Source organism: Cebus imitator, unplaced genomic scaffold, assembly GCF_001604975.1.
Source record: "Cebus imitator isolate Cc_AM_T3 unplaced genomic scaffold, Cebus_imitator-1.0 Scaffold32, whole genome shotgun sequence".
Lineage (NCBI taxonomy): Eukaryota > Metazoa > Chordata > Mammalia > Primates > Cebidae > Cebus > Cebus imitator.
In genome coordinates this window covers 10,344,899-10,357,248 of record NW_016107347.1, presented here as the reverse complement: position 1 = coordinate 10,357,248, position 12,350 = coordinate 10,344,899, and the positions used below count along the sequence as shown (strand labels likewise).

General features: G+C 47.0%; 1 protein-coding gene and 1 non-coding gene across 2 annotated transcripts; both read right to left on the bottom strand.

Moving 5' to 3' along the window:
- Nucleotides 1-1,597: 1,597 nt before the first annotated feature.
- DPPA5 (developmental pluripotency associated 5) lies at nucleotides 1,598-2,827 on the bottom strand. The gene is made up of 3 exons (XM_017524352.2): nucleotides 2,620-2,827; nucleotides 2,358-2,537; nucleotides 1,598-1,889 (listed from the first exon to the last, which is right to left on the bottom strand). The coding sequence occupies exons 1-3, from the start codon at nucleotides 2,729-2,731 to the stop codon at nucleotides 1,831-1,833; spliced, it is 351 nt and encodes a 116-aa protein (XP_017379841.1). The 5' UTR covers nucleotides 2,732-2,827; the 3' UTR covers nucleotides 1,598-1,830.
- Nucleotides 2,828-4,158: 1,331 nt separating this feature from the next.
- LOC119470516 lies at nucleotides 4,159-4,322 on the bottom strand. The gene has a single exon (XR_005199422.1). It is a non-coding gene; the product is annotated as a U1 spliceosomal RNA (small nuclear RNA).
- Nucleotides 4,323-12,350: the final 8,028 nt, after the last annotated feature.

The window sequence follows — 12,350 nt, the reverse complement described above, 5'->3', positions numbered from 1 at the left end:
TAGAGACGGGGTTTCACCATGTTGACCAGGATGGTCTCGATCTCTTGACCTTGTGATCCACCCGCCTCGGCCTCCCAAAGTGCTGGGATTACAGGCTTGAGCCACCGCGCCCGGCCTATCGATTGTTATTTAAAGGCTTTCTTGGACTTTGTTTTACCTCCTCTTAAAAACTCTTCAGTCCCATTGTCTGACCCTCCTTAGGGCCAATCCTCTCATCTCCATTACAATGAAAGCATGTGGTTTCCTGTAATCGTCATACTTCACCTTGGTGGAAAGCTGATCACCAGCAGCAAACTCAAAAAAAAAAAGAAAACCGCTCCAAGGCAAACAAAGCTTTTCACCTTCAGACTATTACTTCCAGTCTGACCAACATGGTGAAACCCTGTCTCTACTAAAAATACAAAATTAACCTTGCTTAGTGGCCTATAATCCTAGCTACACAGGAGGCTGAGGCAGAAGAATCACTTGAACCCCCAGGGCGGAGGTTGCAGCGAGCTGAGATTGCACCACTGCACTGCAGCTTGGGTGACAAGAGCAAAACCATGTTATTAAAAAAAAAAAAAAAAAAGTAATGTATTCATCTAACCTTTGTAAAAGCGAAAGATTGGGAATAAACTCAAAAGTCATTTTGTAGAGAATTAAGAGAATCCAGCTGTAAAGAAGGGAAAATAATCTACAGTATAATTGCTTGTATTTGCATTTTTTAAACTCTGGAATAGACAGTCAAGAAAATACTGCTTTTAATTTTTAGGAAGTAGGAAATGCATGAATATGAAATGAGATAGGAGGGAGACTTTTATCATTTTAGATTTTTTGATACAGATTTTCCTTTTGCCCAGGGTAGAGTGCACTGGCATGATCATAGCTCACTGTAACCCCAAGTTCCTGGGCTCAAGCTAACCTCCTGCCTCAGCCTCTTGAGTAGTTAGGACTACAAGCATGTGCCACTATGTCCAGATTATTTTTTGAGATGGAGTCTCACTTTTGTCACCCAGGCTAGAGCCTAACGGCATGATCTCGGCTCACTGCAACCTCCGCCTCCAAGGTTCACTCCACTCCAGCCTGGGCAACAAGTGGGAAACTCAGTCACACACACATACACACACACCTGCTACTCTGACAATGGTCCTGACTTCGTGTGTGTGTGTGTATATATATATATGTAATTTTTTTTTTAGACGGGGTTTCACCATGTTGGTCAGGTGGGTCTTTAACTCCCGACCTCAGGTGATCCGCCCACCTTGGCCTCCAAAGTGGATTACAGGCATGAGCCACCATGCCCAGCCGACTTCCCATATTTTTGTTGGAGACATTTGCTTTCCAGCTTATGTACAAAATATCAACGATTTTGGTTTGTTTCCAAGTGAGTCCAGGTCAGTTGAGACAATCATTACATCTCCGATAGATTTTTACTTCAGTTTTGCATCTCAGGACCCTGGCTCGTCTACATTTTGACCCTAACCCCTAAAGTGTGCCTTTGGACCCTCTTTTTGTCTTTGGAGGGTTTCAGTTAAGGATTAAGCTCAGGGCCACACCTCAGCTGTGTTTGAGAGATATTTAAGGTAGTACCTGCAATCCATCAGCCACACTGATCTACTTACTGATTTAAAACTTTATTGTTAATTTTTAAAATGGGGAAGAAAAACTTTTATTGGCAACCATCAAAGATATTCACAAGACTCAGACCCAAGGTAGAGACCCCTAAACAGATGACTTTCCCTCAACTCCTCAGGCTGGAACAGATTTTAAACCAAGCTGAAGAAATCACTCCAGCTCTGGCCACACAAACTAATCTCTACATCCTGGTCTTCATCCTGGTTGGAAGCTGGTTCACTTCATCCAAGAGCTTAGTTCGAGGGCATTCATGGCTTCCTCAAGTTTGAGCATCCCTGCACCAGAAATAGCAACAGCTGCGTGAGTATGGGGGAAGACAATAAGAACCCGGACGGTTCTCCACCTCTTTCAGGGTTCGTTTCTGGGACTTCTGAACCAGGCGTTCTGAGAGTCAGGACCGGAACCTCGGAACCCCAGACTACTCGGCCCATTTGAACATTCTCCAAGAAACTGAAGGGGCGGGGAGACGGTTGAAATAGCTCAGATAACCCTGCCCAGGGGGTCTAGCACCGGCCACCTCTCCTCATAGTCTCACTCCTAGGTCTTCAAAACCAACGGCTGGCATTCTGGGGCCCCCATTCCCAAAGGGGCCTCGGGAAGGCCCAGACGCCAAGGACGCCCCTGGTGAGGCCCAAGTTGCGGGCGGTGAACAAGAGAGAGGAGAAAGACCACAGAGCTGGAGGACAGGCCAGAAGCGGTCCCCACGAGCCTGTGTTTGCGTACCGGGTCCCCAGGCCTCTCACCTCGCTCCTGGCGCTGGCGGTGCCACTCAGCCATAGACTGGAGCATCCATTTGGCCCGGAGCTTGTATATATAGGAGCCGTAAACCACGACCTCGGTGAAGCCTGGAGACTCCAGCGCCTTCAGCTCGAGCATGGCCTTGCTCACCTGCTCGATGTAAGGGATTCGACATCCGTCCCGGCCTGTTGGGGGAAAAGAATGAGGGCCCCGGGCCGGCTGAGACGCCCGGGCCGGGGCATCCCCGCCAGTACTGGGCACACTTACCGAACATGGCTTCCAGCAGCCGCGTCTGGACCTGAAACACTTCTGGATCTTTCAGGTCTTCGGGAACTTTCACCCACGGCGGGATAGTTCTACGTTCCGAGAGCGTTCCCATCTTATGACCCTCACAAGCAAAACCACGCTCCAGCGCAAGCCAGGCCTGGCCGCGCCTCTACGCTGGTAAAGCCTCACACCTGGAGGCCCCTCCCCCAGCCCGGCCCCGCCCCCAGCCCGGGCCGGGACCCTGAGTCCGAGCCCCGCCGCCCTGGCTGCGGTCCAGCAGGTTGCAGTCTCTTCTGCTTCCCGCGACCTCCGGATAGCCTCACCCAGGCCCAGCTGCCTGCAAGTTAACTAGGATTTCCACCTGCGTTGACCTGTGTCTTTTGCATCAGAATCCCGTGGGCTTGGGAATGGCTAGGGGAAGGGCGCTGTTGACTCTTCTCCTAGGGAACAACCCGTGGGGCCTGAACCTGTGAAAAAGGGCGTCCAGGCTTCAGGGTGCGAGGACGACGCAGTAGCTGATGAATCGACTGCCTGCCTCCCATGTTCCAAAGGAGGGTCGGTATCCCCTGGGACCTAAGGAGCGGGACCCACTGCTCTGCTTTGCTGGCGACCTGGCAATGTCCCGGAAACTCTGGAGGAACTAGTGCCATTGAAAAATGAAGAAACCGAAATTTGGAAATTTCGTTATCTTACCTGAAGGGATTAGCATTCCTCGAAGCCCCTGACTCCAGAGCGTTTGAACCTACCCTGATTTTAAAGCTGACCTGTGCCCTGCCTGGGCACTCCGGCCAAAACCTGTCCAGGCTTCTGGCTCGATTCTAAATAAATTTTATTTGTTTTTTAAACACAATGTGTGGAGCGATGCACTGGATTTATTCAGTGAGAGTGTGATTTCACTGCTTTATGCCTTTATGGTGATGAACTGGCATTTCCAGTCCTGGTAACATCTAATACCCCATCAGCTGTTCACTATTGACGGCTTCTTAGGGCAGACCTCTTCTTACACATACACTCCCCCCCACACAAAACTATGGGCGGGGGCAACCACCAATGTAGTTAATTTAGAAAACGATCATCAATAGCTAAACTATCAGATTAAGACTGTTGAGGAATTGTTAGTCACAAGGTTTGGAAGCCCTAGCACACAGATTATGAATTAAAAAGGAGAAAAAAATGTTTCTTTACAATAGAGACTTGGAAGAAGCCACTTTAACCCAAATTCGCATAACCAATAATTGGACAAATGGACTTCTGGTTTGACAATATCTTGAAAACAAAAAGAGGACTGTTTTATTAACTGACTAAAGAGACACCAAATACTACGTTCACAGTTCAAATAACTCTGAATCAGAGGTGGGGGGATGCATTTCAGGTCAATGAAGGAAATTTTAATATGCCCTATATTGCAAAATAGTATTAAAAGCTTCTAAAGTTTAGAAACTTCTCGAGTGGGATAAGTGTACTACAATTATGTAAGATAAGGTAATCTCAGGAGAAACACCTATGTATGTTTCTATTTTTTTAAATAAAAATTATATCCATGGGAAAGCGAGAACACAGTCCCCCACTACCGCAAATTATGCAGTCGAGTCTCCCACATTTCGGGAAATCACAGGGGTCAGCACATCCGGAGTGCAATGGATAAGCCTCACCCTGGGAAAACCACCTTCGTGATCATGGTATCTCCCCTGCCAGTTAAGTATGTGTATGTATGTTTCTAAAGTAAGTAGAGTGAATTTGTTTTCTTTGTTTTTATTTATATTATTATTTTTTTATTTTATTTTATTTTTTGAGGAGTAGTCTTGCTGTCTCATCCAGGCTGCAATGCAGTCGCATGATCTCGGCTCACTCACTGCCACCTCTGCCTCCCAGGTTCAAGCAATTCTCCTGCCTTAGCCTCCTGAGTAGCTGGGATTACAGGTGCCCACCATCACACCCAGCTAATTTTTGTATTTTTAGTAGAGACAGGGTTTCACCATGTTGGTCAGTCTGGTCTTGAACTCCTGACCTCGTGATCTGCCCGCGTCAACCTCCCAAAGTGCTGGGGTTACAGATGTGAGCCACCACACCCGGCCATAATCAACTTTCAATTTCCCATCTCCCATTCCTCTTGCAGCCCAAGCTCCATTTTTCCTGTCACTCGGACTCTTATGAAAAGCAACTCTTACTTCTACTTCTGTATACCTTACTTATTCCTGAACCCATCATTCCATGGTACTTTCCTTTGCATTTCAACAAAAGGGACTCTAGACCTGCACTGTCCAATACAGAAGTCACTGGTCACATGAGGACTGGAAATGTGTCTAGTCTGATTTGAGATGTGCTGTAAGTATAAACTACATGTAAGATTTTGATGACATTAATACCAAGAAATTAAATATTCTCATTAACAATTTTAGATTGATTGTATGTTAAAATGATAATAGGTATTTTTTCTTTTTAAAAAATATTTTTCAGTTAAGATAGGGTCTCATTGGCTGGATGAGGTGGCTCATGCCTGTAATCTCAACACTTTGAGAGGCCAAGGCTGGTGGATCGCCTGACCTTGGGTCAACCTCAGGGATTCAAGACCAGGCTGGGCAACATGGCAAAACCTCATATCTACAAAAAAGGCAAAAATTAGCCAGGTGTGGGTGTGCATGCCTATAGTCCTATCTACTGGGGAGACTAAGACACAAGGAATTCTTTGAACCCAGGAGGTGGAGGTTGCAGTGAGACAAGATTGCACTATTGCACTCCACACTGGGTGACAGAGTGAGATCCTGTGTCAAAAAAAAAAGACAGGGTTTCTTGCTATGTTGCCCAGGATGGTCTCAAACTCCTGCGCTCAAGGGATCCTCCCACCAAAGTGCTGAGATTACAGGCTCAAGCCATTGCACCCAGCCAAAATGATAGTATTTTGGATATATTAAGGTAAATAAGACATAATATTAAAATTCATTTCACATGTTTCTTTCCACTGGAGCTATGAGAAAGTTTGTATTTTTTGTCTCTCATTCTATGTCAGTTGAACAGTATGGTTTTAAATGGTTTCCTACAACTTTCCAAGTATCTAATCCAAAACTCTTTTATATGTACATATATAGATCTATATTTCCGCGCCTGGCCTCTTTTTTACGTTTCTTATCAAGTATAATAAGAAATGGCTTCCGTTACTCTTAGAGGGTCTTCCTATCCTCTGTCCTTTTCCTCTTCCCTGTCAATAGCTTAAATGTTGGCGGTACTGAGTACATCATTAACCTCTTCCCTTTATTACCTTTTGTCATTCTTTCTAGGTAGTTTTGTCTACAACTCACATTATAATTTCCAAACATAGATTTCCGAAATCACTGAGTGCTTCATCAGCAGCTCATTATGCTTTTTTGCTTTATTTTGTTTTGTTTTGATTTGAGACAGGGTCTTGCTGTCACTCAAGCTGGAGTGCAGCAGCTGCAGTGCAGTGACAGTCACCACTCACTGCAGTTTCTACCTCCTTTTTTTTTTTTTTTTTTTTTTTTTTGAGACAGAGTTTTGCTCTTGTTGCTGGAGTGCAATGGTGCAACCTCCAATTTCTGGGTTCAAGCAATTCTCCTGCATCAGCCTCATGAGTAGCTGGGATTACAGGTATTCACCACCACGCCCAGCAAATTTTGTATTTTTAGTAGAGGTGGAGTTTCTCCATGTTGGTCAGGCTCATCTAGAACTCTCAACCTCAGGTGATCTGCCGACCTGGACTCCCAGAATGCTAGGATTACAGGCGTGAGACACCTCCTAGGTTTAAGGGATCCTCCCACCTCAGCCCCCAGTAGCTGGGACTACAGGCACAAAGCACCATGCAGTTAATTTTTGTGTTTTGTTTGTTTCCGTTTTGTTTTTATTTGTTTTCAGAGAGACGGGGTTTCACCAGGTTGCCCAGGCTGTTCTCCAGCTCCTGGGCTCCAGCAATCCTCCCTCCTTGGCCTCCTGGCAAAGTGCTGGGATTATAGGTGTTAGCCACCACGCCTGCCCTGTACTTTTCCATCTTCATGTTCTTGAGGTTTCTAAAACTCTACAGGTTCCAAAGTAAACACATTAGCTTCTCTCCCCTTTGGCTCCTCTGCTTATTTTGGATTTTGTTTTTTGTTTGTTTGTTTTGAGATAGAATCTCACTCTGTCACCCAGGTTGGAATGCAGCAGCATTATCTGGGCTCATTGCAGCCTCCTCCCAGGTTCAAGCTATTCTCCTGCCTCAGCTTCCCGAGTAGGTGGGACTACAGGCGCCCACCACCACACCTGGCTAATTTTTATATTTTTCTTTTTAGTAGAGATGAGGTTTCACCTTGTTGGCCAGGCTGGTCTCGAACTCCTGATCTCAACTGATCCGCCCGCCTCAGCCTCCTAAAGTACTGGGATTACAGGCTTGAGCCACCGCGCCCACCCCTATTTTGTTTTCTAAAATATATGCCCAATCCAGTTTAAATGATTTTCAACAATTACCTTTCATCTGTTTTCTACCCATTAGCTGCAAGTCTTGTCAGTTCCACCTCTGAAAATATTCACTAACCAGTTTCCTTTCCAGACACGGTTCCTACGACCAAGTTGAGATGCCATTTTGTACATATAAGTATAATCAGACAATTTATGTAACTGTACATAAGCAGAAATATGTGAGAGAAGTCAACTAAAATAGCTCTCAGCCTAGTAACTAACAAGACAGTAACTAGTCTCTCTCTCTTTTTTTTTTTTTTTTTTTGAGAGGAGTCTTGCTGTGTCGCCCAGGCTGGAGTGCAGTGGCGCCATCTCGGCTCACTGTAACCTCCGCCTCCCAGGTTCAAGCGATTCTCCTGCCTCAGCCTCCTGAGTAGCTGGGATTACAGGTGTACGCCACCACGCCCAGCTAATTTTTTGTATTTTTAGTAGAGATGGGGTTTAATCATGTTGCTGGTCTCAAACTCCTGAGCTCAGGCTATCTGCCCGCCTCAGCCTCCCAAAGTGTTGGGATTATAGGCTTGAGCCATGGCACCCGGCCTGTTTCTTCACTTAGTACACCTCAAACTGCGACAACGTTTATTCATTTACTTTGCATTCAGGCAAGCGCTGCAGGGTCCTGATCACCTCTGGTAAGAGCCGGAGGGTCGGGAGGCTGGTGCAGCCAACAGCGTGAGGGTTACTGGCCGCAGGGTCTGAACTAGGCTAGCTGTCCGGAGCCCCCTCCGCCCCTGCGTCCTTCCCCGCTTTTAGGCGGCCCCGAGGGCCACACGGGGCCACGGTGGAGCGCCTGCCGGAGGGACTCTGCCCAGCGGACCTCACTTCCACCCCATCCAGCGCAGCCGCAGCAGCCGGGGTGCAGCCCGAGGTCCCAGCTGGGGAGGGGTTGGGGGATCTCGGCGGGCTGGGTCCTGTCGCGCCCCCTTCCAGCTCCGCAGACAGCGGCTCCTTTGGAAAAGAATGTGAACCGTGCTCTCCCCAACACAACTGCTCTGGGAACCACCGGTTTAACTCCGCTGCTGGTCGGGAGGTGTCAGTCCCTTCAATAGGGGCGGCTGCCGTGCCCACCCCCGCGGCCGCAATCGGGAAAGGGGGCGACAGTCCGGGGCGCCTTTGCGGGAAATTGTTCTCCCGGAAGAAAAGCTTCCCCTGTTTTTTTTTCACCAGCTCTCTTCCTGAACGAGCTCTTGCCCCACAAGAGCTGAAAACCCTGTCCCCAGCCCTCCCCGGGGCTGGTCCTGCACCGCCAAGTACTGTCGGCCGTGTTTGGTGACTCCAGCCCGGGAAGGTTCCACGTGCTGCTGTTTCATGAGCTTTTTCTCTCTAGCCACAGTGCTTCTCAGGTAGGTCCACTTAAGGCTGAAGTCCAGCTTCACGGACCCTAGAGGGTGAAGGAGAAGACGACTTCAACTCGGTAATTTCTTGCAAGGAGCGGCTACACACTCTGGCTAATTTTGTATTTTTAGTAGAGGTGGGGTTTCTCCATGTTGGCCAGGCTGGTCTTGAACTCCCAACCTCAGGTGATCTGCCCACCTCGGCCTCCCAAAGTTCTGGGATTACAGGCGTGAGCCACCATGCCCAGCCTAATTTTTTAGTTTTTTTTTTTTTTTTTTTTTTTTTTTTTTTTTTTTTTTTGAGACGGAGTTTCACTCATGTTACCCAGGCTGGAGTGCAATGGCGCGATCTCGGCTCACTGCAACCTCCACCTCCTGGGTTCAGGCAATTCTCCTGCCTCAGCCTCCTGAGTAGCTGGGATTACAGGCACGCACCACCATGCCCAGCTGATTTTTTGTATTTTTAGTAGAGACGGGGTTTCACCATGTTGACCAGGATGGTCTCGATCTCTTGACCTCGTGATCCACCCGCCTCGGCCTCCCAAAGTGCTGGGATTACAGGCTTGAGTCACCGCGCCCGGCCAATTTTTTAGTTTTTATAGAGATGGGGCTCTCCTTCTGTTACCCAGGCTGGTCTAGAACTCCTAGCCTCAAGCAATCCTCCAGCCTCAGCCTCCCAAAGTGCTGGGATTACAGGTGTGAGCTACCACACCCAGCCCTGGAGAAACTTTTTATAGCCAAATGTTAAAGGTCACTTCTGCTGTAGGTATGAGTTGCAGCAAGTGTCATAGAGGACATCTGGCCATTACCTGGGCTCTGCTTGCCCACCCCTACTTGCATTTCCCAATAAGGAATGATTTTTTAGAAAGGAGGAACACTTAAAAACATATGCATTAAAAAAAATATGCATTGGTTTTGTCCAAAATTAATGTCAATGTTTATCATATTATAATGTTAGCAACAAGGCTGGTGAGTATGTAGGTTGGTTCAATCTCAATGGGATGCCATTTGGCAGTACCTTATCAATTGGAAATTTAAGGATCCTTTGACTCAGCAATCCTAAATTTGAAATTTCATCCTGGCCGGGCGTGATGGCTCATGCCTGTAATCCCAGCACTTTGGGAGGCCAAGGCGGGTGGATCACCTGAGGTCAGGAGTTCAAGACCAGCCTGACCAATATGGTGAAATCTCATCTCTAAAAAAAAAAGAAAAAGAAATTTCATTCTGTAGCTATACTCCCATTTGTAAGAAATGACATGTAGAAGGATACTGATTTCAATAGCATTACTGGCACAGGTAAAAGATAGCATGCAAGGTAAACATTCATGAAGATTGGGAAAAATACATATTAAAGAAATAAGACTGGGCTCTGTGGTTCATGCCTATAATCCCAACACTTTGGGAGGCTAAGGTGGGAGAATCGCTTGAGAATGGAGACCAGGCTGGACAATATAGTGAGACTCCCATCTCTAAATTTTTAAAGGATATTTAAATTATTCTTTGAAATAAATCAGTAAGTAAAAAAGAGAGGGAACCAATCATTTACGGTTTTTTTTTTCTTTTTTGTTTTGTTTTTAGATGGAGTCTCACTCTGCCACCCAGGCTGGAGTAATGGTGTGATCTCAGATCACTGCAACCCCTGCCTCCCAGGTTCAAGCAATTCTCCTGCCTCTGCCTCCAGAGTAGCTGGCACTACAGGTGCGTGCCACCAGACCCGGCTCTGTGTGTGTGTGTGTGTGTGTGTGTGTGTGTGTGTGTATTTTTAGTAGAGACAGGGTTTCACTATGTTGTCCAGGCTGGTCTCAAATTCCTGACCTCGTGATCTGCCCATTTCAGCTTCCCAAAGTGCTGGCATTACAGGCAAGAGCCACTGTGACTGGCCCATGGGGTTTTTTAACTGAAAAAAACAAAAAACAAAAAACTATAGAGCCAAACGTCCAATTAACTATGTAGATAGAATGACAAAATGTTCAGACATTCCAGACCTCAAAATATGCATTCTCCTTCAGAGTAGAGACTTTATTTCATCAGAATGAACAGAAGTCTTTCTCTGATAAGAAATAAAATAATGAGCTGGGTACAGTGGCTCACGGCTCTAATCCTAGCACTTTGGGAAGCCGAGGCAGGTGTATCACCTGAGGTCTGGAGTCCAAGACCAGCCTGGCCGGCCGGGTGTGGTGGCTCACACCTGTAATCCAAGCACTTTGGAGGCCAAGGCGGGTGGATCACCTGAGGTCAAGAGTTCAAGATCAGCCTGACCAACGTGGTGAAACCCCAATTTAAAAAAATTAAAATTAAAAAAGAAAAAAGAAAGGAAAAAAAAAAGACCAGCCTGGCCAACATGGCAAAATCCTGTCTCTACTAAAAATACAAAAATTAGCCAGGCATAGTGGCAGGCGCCCGTAATCCCAGCTACTTGGGAGGCTGAGGCAAGAGAATTGCTTCAACCCACGGAGCAGATGTTGCAGTGAGCCAAGATCATGCTCTCTCTCTCCCCACTGGCCGGGAAGGAGCATATACCAAGAGTGACGATTATGGCATGCTCTGAGAAGAGCACCGCCACCAGCTGCTCACATGTCTTCTCCCCCAGCATCCTCGGTTGCATCTTCTGTACACTATAGCTGTTGTTAGATTGCCTTCGGACACGCTAGAACTCTGTCCTGCTGGTGCTGAGCTCCCTGATGTCTTTTACTGGCTGTCTACAGAGCCTAGAATCCCGTTCTTCCTGCTCTATGATTTCTGCTTCGTTTGCATCACCATCTATGCCATCTATGTGGGCCTGATGTGGCTCAGTTTCCAGAAGGTCCAAGAATCCCAGGGTAAGGCTAAAGGGCATTGAGCCCTCACCGCCAAGCCAGGCTGACCTCTGCTTTGCTTTGGCATGTAAGCCTTGCCCAAGGGGGCTTGTCTGAGTCCCTAGAAGGCCCTACAACTAGGGTCTTGTAGAGTCTCTCCTTCCCACCACCATATTCACACACAACAATGGATCAAATGTGCCACACATTCGCTCTTTTTTTTCCCAGTTCCTCTGGCTCTGTCTCCAAGGGCTGGTCTCTGAAACTCTTGTCACTGCCCAGAGAGGGAAGGTCCTGAGCAATATTTTTTTTTCTTTTTTTGAGAGAAGTCTCAGTCTGTCACCCAGCTGGAGTGCAGGGGCACCATCTCGGCTCACTGCAATCTCCACCTCCCGGGTTAAAGCAATTCTGCCTAAGCCTCCTGAGTAGCTGGGATTACAGGTGCCCGCCACTACACCTGGCTAATTTTTTGTATTTTTAGTAAAGATGGGGTTTCACCATGTTGGCCAGGCTGGCCTCAAACTCCAGACCTCAGGTGATCCACCCACCTCAGCCTCCCAAATTGCTGGGATTACTAGCGTGAGCCAACATGCCCAGCAATAAAATTTTTTGAATAACAAAACAACAACAGCAACAATCCTTGCCCAAATTGAGTGGGGAAAACTTCTGGATTTTTATTTTATTTTATTTATTAAGCTATGCATTGATGGGTTCTTAGGCTGAATGCAGACCAGCGTAGACACAGAGAAGTAAACTGCCACTTAGAATACAAATTCCCTGTCACTCACAGAAAGACAAATACTCCATGATTCCACTTATATGAACTATCTAAAATAGTCAAAGCAGCGAAGAGTGGAATGGTGGATGCCAGATGCTGTGGGGAAGGGGAAAATGAGATGTTAGTAAATCAATGGGCATAAAGTTAAGCAAGATGAACAAGCTCTGGAGATTTGCTGTAAAACATTGTGCCTATAGTCAACAATGCTCTTGTACAGTTAAAAATGGGTTAAGGCCAGGCGCAGTGGCTCATGCCTGTAATTCCAGTACTTTAGGAAGCCGAGGCAGGTGGATCATCTGAGGTCAGGAGTTAAAGACCTTCCTGGAGGCCGGGCGCGGTGGCTCACGCCTGTAATCCCAGCACTTTGGGAGGCTGAGG

Bases quoted from the DNA above. Each gene is read 5' to 3' on its own strand.
- DPPA5 (XM_017524352.2), bottom strand. From the start codon at position 2,731: ATGGGAACGCTCTCGGAACGTAGAACTATCCCGCCGTGGGTGAAAGTT. The intron at 2,538-2,619 runs GTAAGTGTGCCC...TTCCCCCAACAG, and splicing joins GCTGCTGGAAGCCATGTTCG to GCCGGGACGGATGTCGAATC. The intron at 1,890-2,357 runs GTGAGAGGCCTG...TTTCTGGTGCAG, and splicing joins CCGCCAGCGCCAGGAGCGAG to GGATGCTCAAACTTGAGGAA.